Raw genomic sequence first — 19,819 nt, 5'->3', positions numbered from 1 at the left:
TATATCTCATCTCATGTTTAATTGTTTTTCATTGTTACGATCTTTGTGTATTATTCATTGACTACAACAGGGCATGCGTAAAGAAAATGCTTATATGATGTGATGTCTATGATTGATCAAAATTTTAGTAGATATAGCTAATATGTAAACATTGATGTGCTCCTGACAAAATCACACATATTCAAGAAATCTCTAAAGGTATAATTTTGGTAAGACAGGAATCATATATGTCTAGAGAGTAGAGATAGAGAATTCAATTAAGTGAAGTCAAGGTGATCAAGTGTTGCTTTGCACATAAAGAAATTTGGTTTAATTAGTCTATTGGTCCCTTAAAGATATTTTAGGTTTCATAATGGTCCCTTAAAAAAAAAAAGGCTCAGATTGGTCCCTTAAAGAAAAAAAGGCTCGGATTGGTCCCTTAAATGTCTTTTAAGGGACCAAAAAACTAATTAAGCCAAGAAATTTTGAGTTATTTTTTACTGTCGTATTCAGTACATTATACTTCAGGCACATATTTCAAGCACTTTTATCAATTTATTTAAAAAATAGGAATAAAAGGCTCAGATTGGTCCCTTAAAGAAAAAAATGCTCAGATTGGTCCCTTAAAGAAAAAAAGACTCGGATTGGTCCCTTAAAGACATATATGTTTGCCATATTGGTCCTTTCCGTTAAATTTTAACTCCAAATATAACAAAAAATTCCAATGGTTAAAATTTTAAAAATTAATAAGGTTTTTGGTAGACCACTTACACTTAATGACATCCAAAATCCAGTCAATTAAAACTAACGTTTTTTGTAAAAAATTGACAGAAAGGACCAATTGAGAAACAAATGTGTCTTTAAGGGACCAATCCGAACCTTTTTTTCTTTAAGGGACCGTTGTGAAACCTAAAATATCTTTAAGGGACCAAAAAATTAATTAAGCCAAGAAATTTTGAGTTATTTTTTACTGTCGTATTCAGTACATTATACTTCAGGCACATATTTCAAGCACTTTTATCAATTTATTTAAAAAATAGGAATAAAAATATATTTAAATCTATTATTTTATATTAAAAAATACGTAATTGAAGATCCGTAAACATCTGGGAATTATATTTCTCTATGTGTATTTATATTTCAAAATTGTTGTATAACATTATAAAAAATTATTCAATATATAATTATTTTTTTTCTAAGCGAAATTACTTATTTTTTGTGTTCAACATCAGTATACGATCTATTAGACCGTTTAATCTGGCTCGAGGGTCAGTTCTGACATTAAGTGGTTTCAGCTATGTTCTGATCGTAGTTCCAGAGAATCGAATCATGGTCATCTCTATCAAGTTCAGTGTCAATCATCACTATACCAACTAACCATTAGTAAAATTACTTAGTACTCATCTGAACTTTATTTATAAGCAAAAGTCAACAAAAATATTTGACGTCAAATATAAGCAAAAGTTAACAAAATCAACTTTATTTAATGTTATTCTTTCCAAAGTACCCTCATTAATTATTCTACTTTTTCACATGATTGTAGAGTCTCAATACAATTGTAAGGTTATTTAAGAAATGTAATAGAAATTTTCCATAAAATCAAGATAAAAAGTAACATGTAAAAAAAAAAAGATAAAAAGTAAATTCTTAATAAATGAGCAAATAAATATCTATATATATAAATCCTAGATAGTTGTGGAATTCACTATCTAAACCCTAATCCATAAACCAATAAAAACATTTCATTTAGCCACATCATCCACTTACATCCATTTAATGTGGGGTATTATTATTATTATTATTATTATTATTATTATTATTATTATTATTATTATTATTATCATTGTTGTTGTTTTGGGTTATTATTCATTTTAAATTTTTTTGTTCATTTTATTATTTTGTGTATTTTATTTTATTTTATTTCAAAAAAGTTAATGTTTTTGCTAATAATCTTTTGTCCAATCTTTGTAAATATAAGGAGTTGTTCGATTGTCAGAACTACCTTCTAATGTTAGTAAAAAAAATAGATAAAATAAAATTTACTAATGGTTGTTATGCCTTATTTGATTTTTATCATATTCGATATTTGAGTATGAGTTAAGTTGGTTTATCTTTGCTCCAATAAGTTTTTTAAATGTGATGTATAAATAAGTTTTTTAAATGTATAAACATCTATATCTATATATATAATTCCTATATAGTTGTGCAACCACTAATCTAACCCTAATCCACGTCAGCCACTTATATCCAATTAAACCACTCAATAATGCAACATCACTTCTACTTACATCATTGTCATCTTTATACACTTTTTCATATGCCTACATTTATATACCTATGACTTTTCATTATACACTCACTCAACTAATAATAATAGTTTTTACTAAATTATACGCACTAATTAATCTTTTATACTATATATTGAATTATAGTGTCCAATTAAGAATCAAATGCACAGTGTATAAGTATGACCGCAAATCGTTTTCATAGTGACATGACAATTTATGGATTACCAACTTATTTTGGTAGATGCAATGAGATCCATCGTAATCTTTTCGAAATGTATAAACACATCTTTAATATCTATCTTATATTTACATTATTTTATTATTATTATTATTATTATTATTATTATTATTATTATTATTATTTTGTTGTTATTGATGTTATTATTATAATTTTCATAATACTTATTGTTTCAATTTATACGAATGACTTTTCAATATTATAATATAAAAAATACCGCATAACACCCGTGCATCGCACGGGTGTGGGACTAGTACTATTTACTTGTAAAAGAGGCCGAAAAGAGTAATCGTTAGTGAGATAAAAAAAATACTTCCTCCGGTCCTTATTATAAGAAACACTTTGACAAAATCACACAGACTAAGGAAGGTAAATTTTCTCATTAATGATTCTAACATTTTATGTTATATTCCAAAACTAACCTTTGACTAGCTTGGGAAATAGACTTCTCTAATTAATGCACTAGCATTATAATGAATTATTTGATTGTATTTAATAAGGGTACAAATGGAATTGTGTCAAAGTGTTTCTTATAAAAAGGACCAAATAAAAATTCCAAAGTGTTTCTTATAAAAAGGACCGGAGGGAGTAAAAATCAAGCATTAAAAAACTTTGAAGTTGTAAAAAAAAAAACTTTGAAGTTTTGAACACAATAAATAAGTAGTAGTTGGCCCCATTTTGTAGTCAGAAAATAAAGTAGTTGGCTGGCCCCAGTTGGATATGTATTGTAGATCCCTCCAATTAATTCATTATTACTTGCTCTCTCTCTCTCTCTCTCTCTCTCAGAGTCACAGTTGAAGTCAACACTCTAGTCAATAGTCAAATTACTCCCTAAAAGATTGGTCATATAATTTAGTAACGAAATAATTCGAATTATTGTGTATTTTTCTAATCAAATCGTTACTCGACTAATGTTGAAAAAATTGAGTATTAGTTTGGCCTAGGGGAATATATACTAATTTCACATGGACTAATTTGACGGATAAAATCATGGTCTTAATTTTAATATTTATTCACAATTTTCCATGTGGCAAATATAAGTTCAATTAGAACCATGTAGCAGTTGCAAAGACAGAAAAAAGCTATGATGTCGCGCTCTAGACTACGGTCGTAAGCCTCGCATTCAACATCAATGAATAATGACCATTCCTTATTTCTAATGAGGAGAAACACAAATGGGAACGATATTGGACCGAGGACTTATAAAGTAACTTTCATTTTTTTTGTGTTAACCCTCTTGTTCCTAGAGGCAATAGGCCATACCAAGTCTATTAAAAAATTGTTACACCAAAAAATCGACTCTAATTATCCTGACCAATTTGTGGAACTCGTCAACCACTTGAATCCAATCAAGTAAATGATGGCTAATTCACATGAAAATATATTGTATCGTTAACAAGACTAATTAACATAATTAATGATCTATTCTCATCTCACCTTAACAAGCTCCATGTTAAATGCCAAATTAATGATCCTTCTATGAAAATTCCATTGATCACCTTGCAACCCTGGAAGTCCTTGTCCATAAAGCAACTTGGCCTGTGGGTTATAGGGAATCCTCCCATACTCTCCACACTTAGTAACCAACACTTCCTTGATCATTTCCGGGTCGGATATAGCCAACCGGGGCGTTGAACCGAACCAGTAAAGGAAAGTTTTCCCATACATGCAAGACCATCTTTGGTAGAATGGAACCACGCGTTTTAAGATGTCGTGGTCGAATTGGTTCTCGTCTGATTTAGTTTCTGCGTTGAACCGTTTGATCTGTGATGAGTTTCCAAATATCGGACGGTAGGTAGGACCGGATATACCTTGGCTTTGGAAATGTCGTTGGATTTTGTATGGGACCAAGAAAATTGAGTTAAGGGTTTTGAACAAGTAATATAGAACAACAAGGATGATAATTGTGGTAACAATTACGTGATTCATTGTTTTTAGATGATGAAAAGCGAAATTGCTGGATAAAAGGAAGAACAAGAAGAGTTGACTTTTTTTTTATATTTTGGTACAAGAAGAAGAGTTGACTTTAAACTCAAAGCAGAAGATTCTATTTTGTTCCACCTTCATATTCGATTTTGCTTCCAGCCAAACATTTTAAACAACAATTTTAAGGATGCTGAGGATATTAGTTTTCCTATTGGACATTCATGCTCAAATAAAGTTTATCTTTTATCTTTAATTTGTTATCATCACTTTCATCTCCAGCTTGTGTGTACATAATACATAATAGCTCATATTTGTGTATCACAAGCAATATTGCACTTTTTCTTTTTCTTTTTCATTAAGATTTTAATTTTACGATATGGGAAGTTGATGCTCCAAGTCTACAAAAAAGACGAACAATAATGACAAAAATAAGATGAAGAGCGACTTTGCGTCAAAAATAAAAGAGATTAAGAATGAAGGTGTCCTTGTCCGAAGCTAGGAAAGTCACAAAACGTCATGCCTGGAGTAATTTTCATGTATTCAGCTTAGCAACGTACACAACTCCAACTTAAAATTAGGCAAGGCCGCTCCAAGACCATGAACATCAAGTAAAAGTTGTAGGATTTTAAATTTTAGCCAAAAAAAAAAACTCCGATTTAGTTATAAAGATGTAATATATGATATTTAGTAATGATTCATAAAAAATTGTTTTTATTTTAACTTTTAAATAAGATGAAGGATCAAGTGACCGGAAGAGTAACACTTTTCAACCTATTTATTTTTGGACCAAATATATACAATCACCTTGATCACGTTTACATTATTCTAACTGTGATTTATTTTATTGCAATTCAAATGAATCTCAAATTGCCCTCATCGAAATCACTAGGATTCAAGCGATTTATTGAAAAGATATGATTTTGCCAAGAACACATTCATGTTTTTGTGGACAATTACGGTGTCTTTAATTTATATTTAATCCACCCAAAAAGATCTTTTTTTTTTTTTAATTAAGAAAAGTTTACCCGTCTCGTTTTCTTTAGTATATCTCATCTCATGTTTAATTGTTTTTCATTGTTACGATCTTTGTGTATTATTCATTGACTACAACAGGGCATGCGTAAAGAAAATGCTTATATGATGTGATGTCTATGATTGATCAAAATTTTAGTAGATATAGCTAATATGTAAACATTGATGTGCTCCTGACAAAATCACACATATTCAAGAAATCTCTAAAGGTATAATTTTGGTAAGACAGGAATCATATATGTCTAGAGAGTAGAGATAGAGAATTCAATTAAGTGAAGTCAAGGTGATCAAGTGTTGCTTTGCACATAAAGAAATTTGGTTTAATTAGTCTATTGGTCCCTTAAAGATATTTTAGGTTTCATAATGGTCCCTTAAAAAAAAAAAGGCTCAGATTGGTCCCTTAAAGAAAAAAAGGCTCGGATTGGTCCCTTAAATGTCTTTTAAGGGACCAAAAAACTAATTAAGCCAAGAAATTTTGAGTTATTTTTTACTGTCGTATTCAGTACATTATACTTCAGGCACATATTTCAAGCACTTTTATCAATTTATTTAAAAAATAGGAATAAAAGGCTCAGATTGGTCCCTTAAAGAAAAAAATGCTCAGATTGGTCCCTTAAAGAAAAAAAGACTCGGATTGGTCCCTTAAAGACATATATGTTTGCCATATTGGTCCTTTCCGTTAAATTTTAACTCCAAATATAACAAAAAATTCCAATGGTTAAAATTTTAAAAATTAATAAGGTTTTTGGTAGACCACTTACACTTAATGACATCCAAAATCCAGTCAATTAAAACTAACGTTTTTTGTAAAAAATTGACAGAAAGGACCAATTGAGAAACAAATGTGTCTTTAAGGGACCAATCCGAACCTTTTTTTCTTTAAGGGACCGTTGTGAAACCTAAAATATCTTTAAGGGACCAAAAAATTAATTAAGCCAAGAAATTTTGAGTTATTTTTTACTGTCGTATTCAGTACATTATACTTCAGGCACATATTTCAAGCACTTTTATCAATTTATTTAAAAAATAGGAATAAAAATATATTTAAATCTATTATTTTATATTAAAAAATACGTAATTGAAGATCCGTAAACATCTGGGAATTATATTTCTCTATGTGTATTTATATTTCAAAATTGTTGTATAACATTATAAAAAATTATTCAATATATAATTATTTTTTTTCTAAGCGAAATTACTTATTTTTTGTGTTCAACATCAGTATACGATCTATTAGACCGTTTAATCTGGCTCGAGGGTCAGTTCTGACATTAAGTGGTTTCAGCTATGTTCTGATCGTAGTTCCAGAGAATCGAATCATGGTCATCTCTATCAAGTTCAGTGTCAATCATCACTATACCAACTAACCATTAGTAAAATTACTTAGTACTCATCTGAACTTTATTTATAAGCAAAAGTCAACAAAAATATTTGACGTCAAATATAAGCAAAAGTTAACAAAATCAACTTTATTTAATGTTATTCTTTCCAAAGTACCCTCATTAATTATTCTACTTTTTCACATGATTGTAGAGTCTCAATACAATTGTAAGGTTATTTAAGAAATGTAATAGAAATTTTCCATAAAATCAAGATAAAAAGTAACATGTAAAAAAAAAAAGATAAAAAGTAAATTCTTAATAAATGAGCAAATAAATATCTATATATATAAATCCTAGATAGTTGTGGAATTCACTATCTAAACCCTAATCCATAAACCAATAAAAACATTTCATTTAGCCACATCATCCACTTACATCCATTTAATGTGGGGTATTATTATTATTATTATTATTATTATTATTATTATTATTATTATTATTATTATTATCATTGTTGTTGTTTTGGGTTATTATTCATTTTAAATTTTTTTGTTCATTTTATTATTTTGTGTATTTTATTTTATTTTATTTCAAAAAAGTTAATGTTTTTGCTAATAATCTTTTGTCCAATCTTTGTAAATATAAGGAGTTGTTCGATTGTCAGAACTACCTTCTAATGTTAGTAAAAAAAATAGATAAAATAAAATTTACTAATGGTTGTTATGCCTTATTTGATTTTTATCATATTCGATATTTGAGTATGAGTTAAGTTGGTTTATCTTTGCTCCAATAAGTTTTTTAAATGTGATGTATAAATAAGTTTTTTAAATGTATAAACATCTATATCTATATATATAATTCCTATATAGTTGTGCAACCACTAATCTAACCCTAATCCACGTCAGCCACTTATATCCAATTAAACCACTCAATAATGCAACATCACTTCTACTTACATCATTGTCATCTTTATACACTTTTTCATATGCCTACATTTATATACCTATGACTTTTCATTATACACTCACTCAACTAATAATAATAGTTTTTACTAAATTATACGCACTAATTAATCTTTTATACTATATATTGAATTATAGTGTCCAATTAAGAATCAAATGCACAGTGTATAAGTATGACCGCAAATCGTTTTCATAGTGACATGACAATTTATGGATTACCAACTTATTTTGGTAGATGCAATGAGATCCATCGTAATCTTTTCGAAATGTATAAACACATCTTTAATATCTATCTTATATTTACATTATTTTATTATTATTATTATTATTATTATTATTATTATTATTATTATTATTATTATTATTATTTTGTTGTTATTGATGTTATTATTATAATTTTCATAATACTTATTGTTTCAATTTATACGAATGACTTTTCAATATTATAATATAAAAAATACCGCATAACACCCGTGCATCGCACGGGTGTGGGACTAGTACTATTTACTTGTAAAAGAGGCCGAAAAGAGTAATCGTTAGTGAGATAAAAAAAATACTTCCTCCGGTCCTTATTATAAGAAACACTTTGACAAAATCACACAGACTAAGGAAGGTAAATTTTCTCATTAATGATTCTAACATTTTATGTTATATTCCAAAACTAACCTTTGACTAGCTTGGGAAATAGACTTCTCTAATTAATGCACTAGCATTATAATGAATTATTTGATTGTATTTAATAAGGGTACAAATGGAATTGTGTCAAAGTGTTTCTTATAAAAAGGACCAAATAAAAATTCCAAAGTGTTTCTTATAAAAAGGACCGGAGGGAGTAAAAATCAAGCATTAAAAAACTTTGAAGTTGTAAAAAAAAAAACTTTGAAGTTTTGAACACAATAAATAAGTAGTAGTTGGCCCCATTTTGTAGTCAGAAAATAAAGTAGTTGGCTGGCCCCAGTTGGATATGTATTGTAGATCCCTCCAATTAATTCATTATTACTTGCTCTCTCTCTCTCTCTCTCTCTCTCTCAGAGTCACAGTTGAAGTCAACACTCTGTTCTTTCTTCCTCTAAACACCAATTCCATGAATCACGTTCTTGTTCTTCTTGTCGTTACCATACTTAACCTTGTTCTGTTTTATTTGCTTAAAACGCTTCACTCTATTTTCTATGTCCCATACAAAATCCAACGACACTTCCGTAACCAAGGTATATCCGGCCCTACCTACCGTCCGATCTTTGGAAATTCATCCCAAATCAAACGCCTCTACTCACTAACTAAATCAGAGCCGTACTCATTTGATCACGACATCTTAAAAAGGGTGGTTCCATTTTACCACAGATGGTCTTGCATGTATGGGAAAACTTTCCTTTACTGGTTCGGTTCAACTCCCCGGTTGGCTATATCCGACCCGGAAATGATCAAGGAAGTGTTAGTTACTAAATGTGGAGAGTATGGAAAAGTTCCTTACAATCCACAATCGAAGTTGCTTTTTGGACAAGGACTTGTTGGATTGAATGGTGATCAATGGAATTTTCATAGAAGAATAATCAACTTGGCCTTTAACACTGAGATTCTTAAGGTTAGAAGATATCATATGATTGAATAATCGTAATTTGGACCGCGACATTGAGGCCTTTTATGTATGTTCAACTGCAATGCAATTGTAATTGAGCTTTAATGCAAACTGTTGTGCAGGGATGGGTGCCAGATATGGTCGAAAGTGTAACAAAGATGCTGGAAAAATGGGAAATGGAAAGAGGAGAAAGAGATGAATTTGAAATAGACGTGTACAGAGAGCTTCACGATCTTTCTGCAGATGTTATATCAAGGACTGCTTTTGGAAGCAGTTATGAAGAGGGCAAGCATATTTTCAAATTACAGGAGCAGCAAATGCATCTTTTCTCACAGGCGGTTAGAAGTGTATATATTCCTGGATTTAGGTAACTATTCCAAATTTGAACTTCAATGTAATTTTGAAGATGTCTACAAATAAACCTTATGGCATGGCCGGCATGCTTTAAATGCTGCATTGTGAGTCTGGGAAAATTCAATTTGTTTTCTTAGATGTCTTCAAATAAACTTTATGGCATGCCTGGTATGATTTGTCTTCTTGACTGATATAGCTTTTCCTTTTTCTATCTGAAACTTTTGATAAAATGATAGATATTTGCCGACTAAGAAGAACAGGGATAGGTGGAGACTAGATAAAGAGACGCGCGAATCAATTTGTAAGTTGATTAAGACCAAGACTAATGTCAGAGAAAATACCAAAAATGTACTAAATTCATTAATGGGTTCCTACAAGACTGAAGTTGGCGGAGACGACAAATTAGGGTTGGAAGAAATTATAGATGAGTGTAAAACTATCTACTTTGCTGGAAAGGATACAACAGCTAACTTGTTGACTTGGGCAGTTCTTCTTTTAGCCAAACATCAAGAATGGCAAAGTAAAGCGCGCGAAGAAGTTCTTCGTGTCATTGGACACAATCGAGTCCCAGTTGCGGACAGTTTAAATGAATTTAAGATTGTAAGTCTGACTTTCCTCTTTTATGTCACACAAGAATTAGTAGTAGGAATCTGTTTCTATCAGTACTAGAATGAGTACAACCAAATATGAACAGAACAATCGGTTGAGTTTATGGAATAATAACTGCTTTTGGTTTATATATTCAAACAGGTCAGCATGATAATTAATGAAACACTTCGGCTCTATCCCCCGGCTGCAATGATAACAAGACAAACTGCTAAAAATGTGATGCTAGGGAGCATTGAAGTTCCTGCAAAGACTCAACTCTACTTGGCATTAACCGCTGTTCATCATGACAAAGAAATCTGGGGAGAAGATTGTCATGAGTTTAATCCAATGAGATTTTGCGAGCCTCGGAAGCATTTAGCAGCATTCTTTCCTTTTGGATTGGGGCCTAGAACTTGTGTTGGGCAAAATTTGGCATTGGTTGAGGCAAAAATAGCTCTTGCTTTGATTATTCAACGTTATAGTTTTGTGGTATCTCCAAGCTATATACATGCACCTATACTATTTATAACTTTGCAGCCTCAACATGGTGCACAAATCTTCTTCAAAAGGATTTCATATTGATAATTGTTATTTCCTTTTCTCTTCTGTGTAATTTTGAACTTAGATATGTGGTAAATACTTGTGGCTATAAATAAAGTGTCCCACTTCTGACATTGTTATGTTTGTCAACTTAAGAACCTTTAGTGTTCTACAACTAAAAATGGTAACAGGTAATTTCATCGAATAGCATTGATGGTCACACGTGTTGAGATCCAAGTTTTGTATTCCTCTTTGCAGTACATAGTCAACAATTTTATTGACAACCCGTTGGTCACACATAGAAACATATTTTGGATCTTTGAGGCTAAAGGAATGGATGGGGAGTGTGCTGGCTCGCCGGTCCATTGTTGCGTACATTACACGGCAAAAGAGGGTAGAAGTTTTGAAGTCGTCAGAATCAAAGTCGAGAGCAAGAACTGAGAGCCACAAATATCTCCATCGCTTTGAGAGCACGCTTGTGGTTGCAGCAAATTTAGTTGGTAAAAAATAAAGTATATCACAGAAAATTGGATCCGGCAAGTCGCTAATTCTATCTACCATAGAAATTGACTGCCGGGAAGATTGGTTCATTCTTCTCTTTTTTATGAGAGGAAGACGGCATCTTTGGAAAGGAATTAGAGAAAGATGCATTGTATGGAATGCTCATTGTCATCTATTATTTACTCCCTCCATAAATATAAGCAAAAAAACATTTCAAATTTTAGTCACTATTATAAGCAAAAGTTAACTACTTTTAAACTAATTAATACTATTATTCCTAATATATCCTTATTTAATTCTATTTTATTTTAGTCATTTATTTCACTTTTACACTTTTCAAAATGGGTAATACAGTAAACTTAACTCATGTTTTGCATTAAATCAAGAAAATTAACTACACTTAACTAAATTTCTTAAAATCCCGCACTAGATATTATATTCTTTAGTTTTTTATACAAACTAGATTATTATTTTATAAAGCCCGTATGTTTGGTCTAGTGGTGAGGGATTTGGGTAGTACACTATAGGTCGTGGGTTCGATCTCCAGCTCATTGTAAACAAAAAAATAGATTATTATTTTATACTGTAATGTTTTTTAGATTATTGTTTTATAAAGTTTTTTTTAACTAGAATTTGCTTTGGTTTAAAAAAAAAATCCAATTTTTTATTTATTTTCACCATTAATTTAATCTGGTTTTGATTCAATCCATTTTTATAAAAAAGGAGATTTGAACAACAAATATTTAAGAGTCCAATTTATACAACAATTGACATTGTCTCACTTATACACACCGCAAAATCACTTTTTTTTAACAATTTAACTTCTACTTATTTGCAGCAGATGTATTACCGTAATGATTTGATTCCCCCCAATTTCAAAATTGTCATAAAAACCTAATCGCAGCAAAAAGATTCAAGAACAGTAAAAATCCAATCAGAAGCATGAACAATGGAAGGAAAACAGAAAACAAAAACGCAAACGCAAAATGAATGAAAAACGAAATGCAGAAACGTATTTGAATGGAGAAATCGAATTCAAAAACGGTTTTTGTTGATCATCCAGATTACAGTTTATAGGGGGTAAAACTATTTTATGCCACAACTAAGCATAAGAATGAAATTGTAAATCTACCCTTTCATCAAGAAAAATCATATGCATTGCTCCTTCCTCAGCAGCATTATTACGATTGGGTGTAGTCCAAAGATTAATTACTCGAACCATTATTTGAAAATCAATCTTTCCGCCCGAAATTTCAGAAATTTTGGTCTTCTTCACATAAATTCCTATACATACAAATGATAAGACAAAAAAAAAATGAGCAAGACTAAGAATAAAAGCAAGATGTGAAATTAAAAGATGTTCACCTGAGTTAGCCATGTTTGTGTCAAGAGAGATGATGGTTGATTTGTTGATGATAGATGAGTAGATTTGTGGTATTTATAGAGAAACATGGATACAGTATGTTGGACAGATGGAATGTTGCATGGAAGATACAAGGAGAAATCTTCCATAGAAGACACATGGAAGATTGCATGAAAGGAATTTGCAGAATTTTTAGATTTTCAGGGGACAGATGGAAGATTGCATGAAAGGAATGTGAAGATCTCTGACACTGGAATTTGCAGGTTAGGATTTTAGATTTTTAGCGAGAAATCAAAGAAGGTGAGTAGGGTTAGAATTAGGTTTGGTATTATAGGGTTAGAATTAGGTTTAGAATTAGGTTTGGGTTAGATTAGGTTTGGAAAAATGGGTTATTAGGTTTGGTATTAGGTTTGTGGAAGATTAGGGTTAGTGAATTAGGCTTGGATGGGTTCATAATTTATAAAGATGGAATATTAGTGATCGACTATTTGCAAGTGTACAAATCCGTCAATTGAGTAATAAAAAGATATCGATCCTCAGGGATTGCGCGATTGTAACAAAGTAATCGTGTCTATACACATACTAAAAATAACACACATATTGGGGGTTTGTTTGAGTAGTTTGGATTGTAAGAAAACGTTTCTAGTTCAAATTGGTTAACAAGTGAGGTTGGATCATCGGAACCACTTAAGCTATAGTAATCATATGCAATCAATTATGTCGAATTGAATCACTCAAGTGTTACAACTAGATCAACAATATGGTGAATCTCAATCTCTTGATAAATTCACCCTATCCTTTGTCGATACTCCTCCGATCTCTCGAATGAAAGCTACCGACAACGGAGTATTTAAAAACGCGTTGATCGTGTGCTAAACTCTATGTTTCAATCTCTCGACCGGAAACAATCAAATGCTTCATGAATTCAGTTCAGATTCTAACTCATATTAGAGTCTAAGATCATTGCAAAGTTGATCAGAATTTGAAATGCATTAAGTAAAGACATTCATGAAATAACACTAATAATGAGAGTTTCAATTCAACAAGTAAGATTACATTAGATTACAGCCTAAGTATCATCCTAGATCCAACCTCTATGAGGGATTTAGCTCCTCATAGCTCCTTGATTCACTCCAAGCTCCAACTCCATCGCAATTGCTTCCATGCTGCTGAATCCATTGAAGCTATCCACTTGATTGCAGGATCGGACCTTAATTCTCGCCCAGAATCTCTGAAATATGGTGATGAACTCAGAATTTTCGAACCCTTTCACAGAAAACTGACTTTTCAATATATAGTGATTGCAACCACGCCGCGCGTGGTTGCGTTTCTTCATACTACGTCGCGCGTGTAACTGCACCACGCCGCGCGTGATTAAGTCAGAGGAGAAATGATCTTCAGTATTACGCCGCGCGTGATTGGTTCCACGCCCCCGACGTAGTTCAAATCCTCTATCACGCCGCGCGTGATGATGTCAGTGGCGAACCTTCTTCTGATCAGGGTATTACGCCGCGCGTGGACAGGTCCCCACGCCACGCATAATTAAAGCATGTTTTGGTCTTCTCTGTGATGTGGATTACGCGGCGTGTGATGCTTCACGCCCCCAGCGTGGTTGAAATGCATCATTTCCTGCATAATTTCCTGCTTTCTTGTATTCCAAGTAATCTTGCTTCTGAGTTGATTTCTCTTGATTTTATTGCTTAAAACCCTCTAAAATGAGTCTAATGTTCCTCAAATAAGCATGAATTATGAGAGTGTGACGATCCGTCATCAATTAGGTAAGACCATTAGGTTCATCATAAAATGGTTTCCCATACCGGACATAAAGCAACGTTTTGTTACTTCCAAATCCTCTATCCAGAATAGGATAACTTAATAAACAGCTTCATCATATGCTCATGACATTCAAAACCAACTTTATTCAAATGTAGAGTTTGGTAAGTCCAATAAGCTAGCTTATAGTTTATTGGACTAACTTATAAGCTTGTTTGAAAAAAATAAATGTGTTTGGTAAAAAGCTTTTCTCATTAGATTATAGCTTTTTTTATTATGTTATTTCAAGTAGCGTTTGAGCTTATAACTTTTTAGAGTTTTTTTTTTTCATTTTTAACATTTAATTTAATTTTATTATTTTTTATAAAATAAAAAAATAAAAAACTACCCATTACATATAAATGTCATTTTATGTCTTTTTATATTTACCAATCATTACATTTATATGTCTTTTTATATTTACCAATTATTTTAAAAGTTAATTTTACCAAACACTTTAATTTCAATCAAACCATGAACTTATAACTTAATTTTACCAAATATAATCTAGGTAGATGTAAAATGGCATTAGATACTCAATGACATTCAAAATCAACTTTATTCAAATGCCACACTTCTTCTCAATCGGTATTCCAGCCGCTAGGTCGCTTTTAATTTGCTTAGATTATATTATATCAATAAAAATAAATTTATTGAATCAATAATGTCCCTTTTGGTTGTATGATATGAAAAATGTTAACATGTGCCTAAAAAATTAAAAGTGAAAATTTTATTTTGTAAAGTGTGTATTTAAATTTGAGTAGTGCTACATGGCACGACAAGCCATAAGCACGACATGCACGACGCCTTGTATATCTCTTTGTTACTATTTATTTTATTTTTTATTTTAGACAATGATTTTAGCTTTTTAGTCATTATTATAAGAAAACAAATGTATAACACTAGACTATATTATAGATCATATACATTAAATTTTATTTGTAATGGTGATTGAAGGGAGTACTAGTTTAACTCCTAAAAAAATTAGTAGATCAATTCGCTTACGCTTTCTTAGATATTTGTATTTGTTTTTTTGTCATTGAGTTATAAATATTAGATATTTTGGATGCGTTTGATATGCTAAAAACACAATGATTTGATATATCAATTTTTCAATAAACTTAAAAAATAAATTTTTGCTTATAACAGTAATCACATGATCTTTGTTTAAAGGCCAAAAAAGAAATTTTTATTAAATAAAAGATGCATGGCATGAGATATGCCACTGATGAACAAAATTTTAAACGAAAACTACCACATTAATTGGAATTGCATGTGTCGTGCGCGTGTGACGAAAAAGTGTGTCGTGCACTATAGCATTTTTCTTGTAGAATTTAAGACACTCGCTACACAGAAAGCGAGCAACGGTATTCAAATTTTTTCGATTTAACACACTCGCTGTACACGTAGTGAGCATAAAAATGTTTTCAGTTTTTGGCAAATTTGCACACTCGCTGTACACGTAGCGAGCAACGGTGTTTAAGTTTTTTCAATTTAACACGCTCGTCATACACATAGCGAGAGTGGTACAATGGGTTTATCAGGGGGTGCCTGAGTGTATCGGAGATGCGAAAAGTAACTCTCATCATAATATAAGGCATATTGTTTTTGGACATAAGTTAGACATAGGCATGCGCGGAACGGGTCTGCCTGGCCCGCTAGTATAATATAAATAATCTTGCTATGATCTTTTTATTGGTTTTTTTTTTTTCCTTTTCTATGCTATAAATTGTTCTATTTTGTTCAATGCAAAATTTACAACATTATTAAAACTAATAAGAATAAATTAGTAAATTTGATATATATATATATATATATATATATATATATATATATATATATATATATATATATATATATATATTGTGTGTGTTTAGAAGTAGATATATTTTGAATTTTCTATTTTTAATTTTATTTTATTTTTCTCTTTTATATTGAATGGATGAGTGGGAGACTGCAGTCAAGACCAATCGAGAAAAATTCACAACTAGAGAATACAAAATCAGAGTTCACAATTTTTTTTAGTTTATGGGACAAAAGATCAAACTCAGGACCTCATGCAACCTAGTGGCTTAAATCAGAGTTCACAAACCTTACCAAAAAAATAATCAGAGTTCACAATTAAAGGATACAAAATCAGAGTTTAGCCTAGTCACTAGTCATGCGGATCCCGCACAAATCATGAAATATTTGTTCCAAATTTTAACCAAAAACAAATCAAATTTTTTTTTTTTGTGGACCAAAAAACAAATCAAACTTAAAGATTTGTTCCAAGTTTATTTAAAATGCGTAGTAAAACAAATCAATTCGTCAAAAAAAAAAAACCAAATCAAACATAAATTTAAAACCAAATCCTCTTCTTTCTATTCATCATCTCCTTCTGGCAAATTGAACATTCATTCTCTGTTTTTTTCTGAAATCCCCAATTTTGTTCTCCCCTTCTAGCAAATTGAGCACTCTTTCTTTGTTTTTGTTTTTCCGAAATTCCTAATTTTGTGTGCTCATTCATACTAGTTTGATTGAAAAAGCTTGTACTACTTGTTTTTTGTGCTCATTCATGGCGGCTGAGTCGAACTCCAAAAGACGACGAATAGTAGCAGAAGAAGACAGAATCAGCAGTCTACCAGACTGTGTGCTCAGCCATATCCTTTCTTTTCTCCCCACCAAAACCTCTGTTGCAACAAGCATTCTGTCGAACAGATGGCGCCACATTTGGAAGCATGTTTCCGTTCTTGATTTCTCCGACGACTTCAGGGACGAATCGTTATTCGAAAAGGCAAGGAGAAACAACAAACTATTCGAGCACTTCCAAAACTTTTCTGTTTTTGTAAACAGGGTATTCTCTCTTCGTATGCCTTACCCAATTGAAAAGATGAGTCTCTCATGTGTTAAATCTCTTTACAACATCGAATCATGCACCAGTTCAATCGACACATGGGTTTGCTCTGTCATTGGACCACACCTCAAGGAATTCAGCCTCGAAATCGATCCCATTCAGAAATATCAATTTGAACCTCCAATCACCCTCTTCACTTGTACTAATCTCGTTTCCCTCAGGCAAGCAAGCAAACCCTTTTAGTTATTTTAATATTCTTAACATAATTATAATGATTTTTTTTTGTCAAGTAGTCTAGTAACTAGAAATATTCCAGCGTTATGGGACGGGACAACATAATAATTTTACTAACATATTTTTTATTTAATGAATTACAGTCTCATTGGGGAAACAGGAATGTTGTCGTCAATATATATTGACCCACGGTTTGCTGAGGAAATTCGTTTACCATCACTTAATTACTTGAAACTCCACATGAATAATGTGGATATTCATACAATGAATGGCTTCCTCGTTGGCTGTCCTATCCTAGAAACTCTAGATACTCGTCTTTTTGGTTTTAACTATAATAAACTCCGTGTGCCATCTACATTAAAGAGGTTGAAAATCAGCAGCTGTTCTTGTCTAGAAATGGATTTGTATTCGCTTGGTTTTGATGATCTTAACACATTCAGTGATGTTGGCAACTTGCAAAACGTGGTGAAAGCGTCTCTTGATGTTTTTCGTTGTTCTGATGGTTGTTATCTAGCTGACATATTAGTCAACTTCTTCGATGATCTCTCTGGAATAAAACATCTATCTTTGAGTATTTCAACAATAAAGGTATAGTTTTATTCGGTTTTATATATATAATATTAGATGATGACTTATGTGTTTCACTAATCAAATGCCTACACATATTTCCAAATTTTTTTTTTATCACAACCTAATCATCTTGATTTTTTTACTAACTAATATTACATTATTACTACTTGCAGTTGCTACTAGGTGACCCTGTTCATCTACGTTTCCCAGAATTCCGCCATTTACTTCATCTGGAGCTCATTCTTCCGTGGTTCAACCAAAACTCTCTATTGAGCCTACTTCATGCTTGTCCTATGCTTCAAGTTCTTATAATTCAAAACGATAAGGTTTGTTGAGTTCTTAAGTTCGTTTGATTCAAGTTTGATTTTATTTAACTTCATGTACACCACTTAATAACTTTCATGTGCAATGTATCAATTTAACGTTTTTATGAAATAGATTACGCAAGGCCTCATTTTATGCATACTTAACTATATATGATTAATTACCATTGATTGCATCTTATTTATGGTGTGCCATTGTGTCTTTGACAGAAAGAATCAACCTCACCAGAATGGACTGCACAATCAACTGTTCCAAATTGTATTTTATCACATCTGACCTATATCCAATTTAAAGGCTGTGAAGGATTTCCAGATGAGCTGTTATTTGCAGAGTATATTTTGCAGAATGGACTTGTTTTGAATAAAATGAGTATTGCTGATATTTCTGTAGACATTTTGAAGTACTACATCCTCAGAAGATTATCCAATGTTCCAAGGGCCTCTAGACTTTGTCAACTTACATTTGATTGAGCTGTATCACCATAAGGTGTATTTCTCACTAATAACCACTATATGACTTGTGTAAAAATAAAATAAAAACCTACTCTATGACAGATGTTGGGGGATAGCTATGCTTCACAATCTCTATCTATTACAAATGTTGGGAGATTGCTTCTAATTTGAACTTTGTATTCATTGAAGATGAGTGCTTTTCTGACCCCCCCCCCCCCCCCCCCCTATTTCTTCTTTACCCCCCAAACTGACGTTTTTGCCCTTGGGGGGTATCAAACCAGCTCGGTTTTTAAAAACCGAACCACATCTTTATATAGAACAACCATGGTTTGTCGGGTTCATGTTGAGATACCGCACTGATGAATGCTGGTTTGGTTTGGTTTTTAAAAACCGAGCTGGTTTGGTTTTTAAAAACCGAGCATGTTGCAATGCTGGTTTGGTTTTTAAAAACCAAGCTGGTTCGGTTTTTAAAAACCGAGCTGGTTTGATACCCCCAAGGGCAAAAACGTCAGTTTGGGGGGTAAAGAAGAAATAGGGGGGGTCAGAAAAGCACTTGTGTTAAGAGGCAACTGTTTATCAAGGCCCAAAGTTATCAAAATTTGAAATTTGTAATTTTATAATTTTGTAAACTTTTTTAGTTTAAATTGCAACAAAACACTATTTCCTTGTTCAATCTAGAACTCTTATTAATATTATATTATATAGGATAAAATATGTTTTTAGTACTTACTTTTATAGAGTTTTGGTTTTTGTCCATGTAAAATAAATCATTGTTTTCATCCCTACTAAATTTTTTATTTTGTTCTTAGTCTTTAATGCGCAAAATTTTGACATTTGTTTGAACTTATATATGTTTAACATGATATATAGACATAATATATACCAAAATGTCATAATATTTGCATTAACATGTCAAAATAAT

At 31.6% G+C, this 19,819-nt stretch overlaps 2 protein-coding genes across 2 annotated transcripts; both read left to right on the top strand.

The window, feature by feature from the left end:
* The first annotated feature begins 8,758 nt into the window (after positions 1-8,758).
* Positions 8,759-11,588, top strand: LOC123893101 (cytochrome P450 734A1-like). The gene is made up of 4 exons (XM_045943022.1): positions 8,759-9,329; positions 9,446-9,690; positions 9,914-10,277; positions 10,428-11,588. The coding sequence occupies exons 1-4, from the start codon at positions 8,832-8,834 to the stop codon at positions 10,845-10,847; spliced, it is 1,527 nt and encodes a 508-aa protein (XP_045798978.1). The 5' UTR covers positions 8,759-8,831; the 3' UTR covers positions 10,848-11,588.
* A 5,218-nt stretch (positions 11,589-16,806) lies between these two features.
* LOC123889050 (FBD-associated F-box protein At3g52670-like) lies at positions 16,807-19,114 on the top strand. Its single transcript, XM_045938226.1, has 4 exons — positions 16,807-17,538; positions 17,695-18,139; positions 18,295-18,447; positions 18,655-19,114. Exons 1-4 carry the CDS (start codon positions 17,039-17,041, stop codon positions 18,913-18,915), a joined length of 1,359 nt encoding a protein of 452 aa, XP_045794182.1. The 5' UTR covers positions 16,807-17,038; the 3' UTR covers positions 18,916-19,114.
* The last annotated feature ends 705 nt before the right edge of the window (positions 19,115-19,819 follow it).

Source organism: Trifolium pratense, linkage group LG6 (genome assembly GCF_020283565.1).
Source record: "Trifolium pratense cultivar HEN17-A07 linkage group LG6, ARS_RC_1.1, whole genome shotgun sequence".
Taxonomy (NCBI): domain Eukaryota; kingdom Viridiplantae; phylum Streptophyta; class Magnoliopsida; order Fabales; family Fabaceae; genus Trifolium; species Trifolium pratense.
Note: the sequence above shows the minus strand (reverse complement) of the source record. Positions and strands in the feature narration are given on the sequence as shown.

Bases quoted from the DNA above. Each gene is read 5' to 3' on its own strand.
- LOC123893101 (XM_045943022.1), top strand. From the start codon at position 8,832: ATGAATCACGTTCTTGTTCTTCTTGTCGTTACCATACTTAACCTTGTT. The intron at 9,691-9,913 runs GTAACTATTCCA...ATAAAATGATAG, and splicing joins GTATATATTCCTGGATTTAG to ATATTTGCCGACTAAGAAGA. The intron at 10,278-10,427 runs GTAAGTCTGACT...ATATTCAAACAG, and splicing joins GTTTAAATGAATTTAAGATT to GTCAGCATGATAATTAATGA.
- LOC123889050 (XM_045938226.1), top strand. From the start codon at position 17,039: ATGGCGGCTGAGTCGAACTCCAAAAGACGACGAATAGTAGCAGAAGAA. The intron at 17,539-17,694 runs GCAAGCAAGCAA...AATGAATTACAG, and splicing joins ACTAATCTCGTTTCCCTCAG to TCTCATTGGGGAAACAGGAA. The intron at 18,140-18,294 runs GTATAGTTTTAT...TACTACTTGCAG, and splicing joins TGAGTATTTCAACAATAAAG to TTGCTACTAGGTGACCCTGT.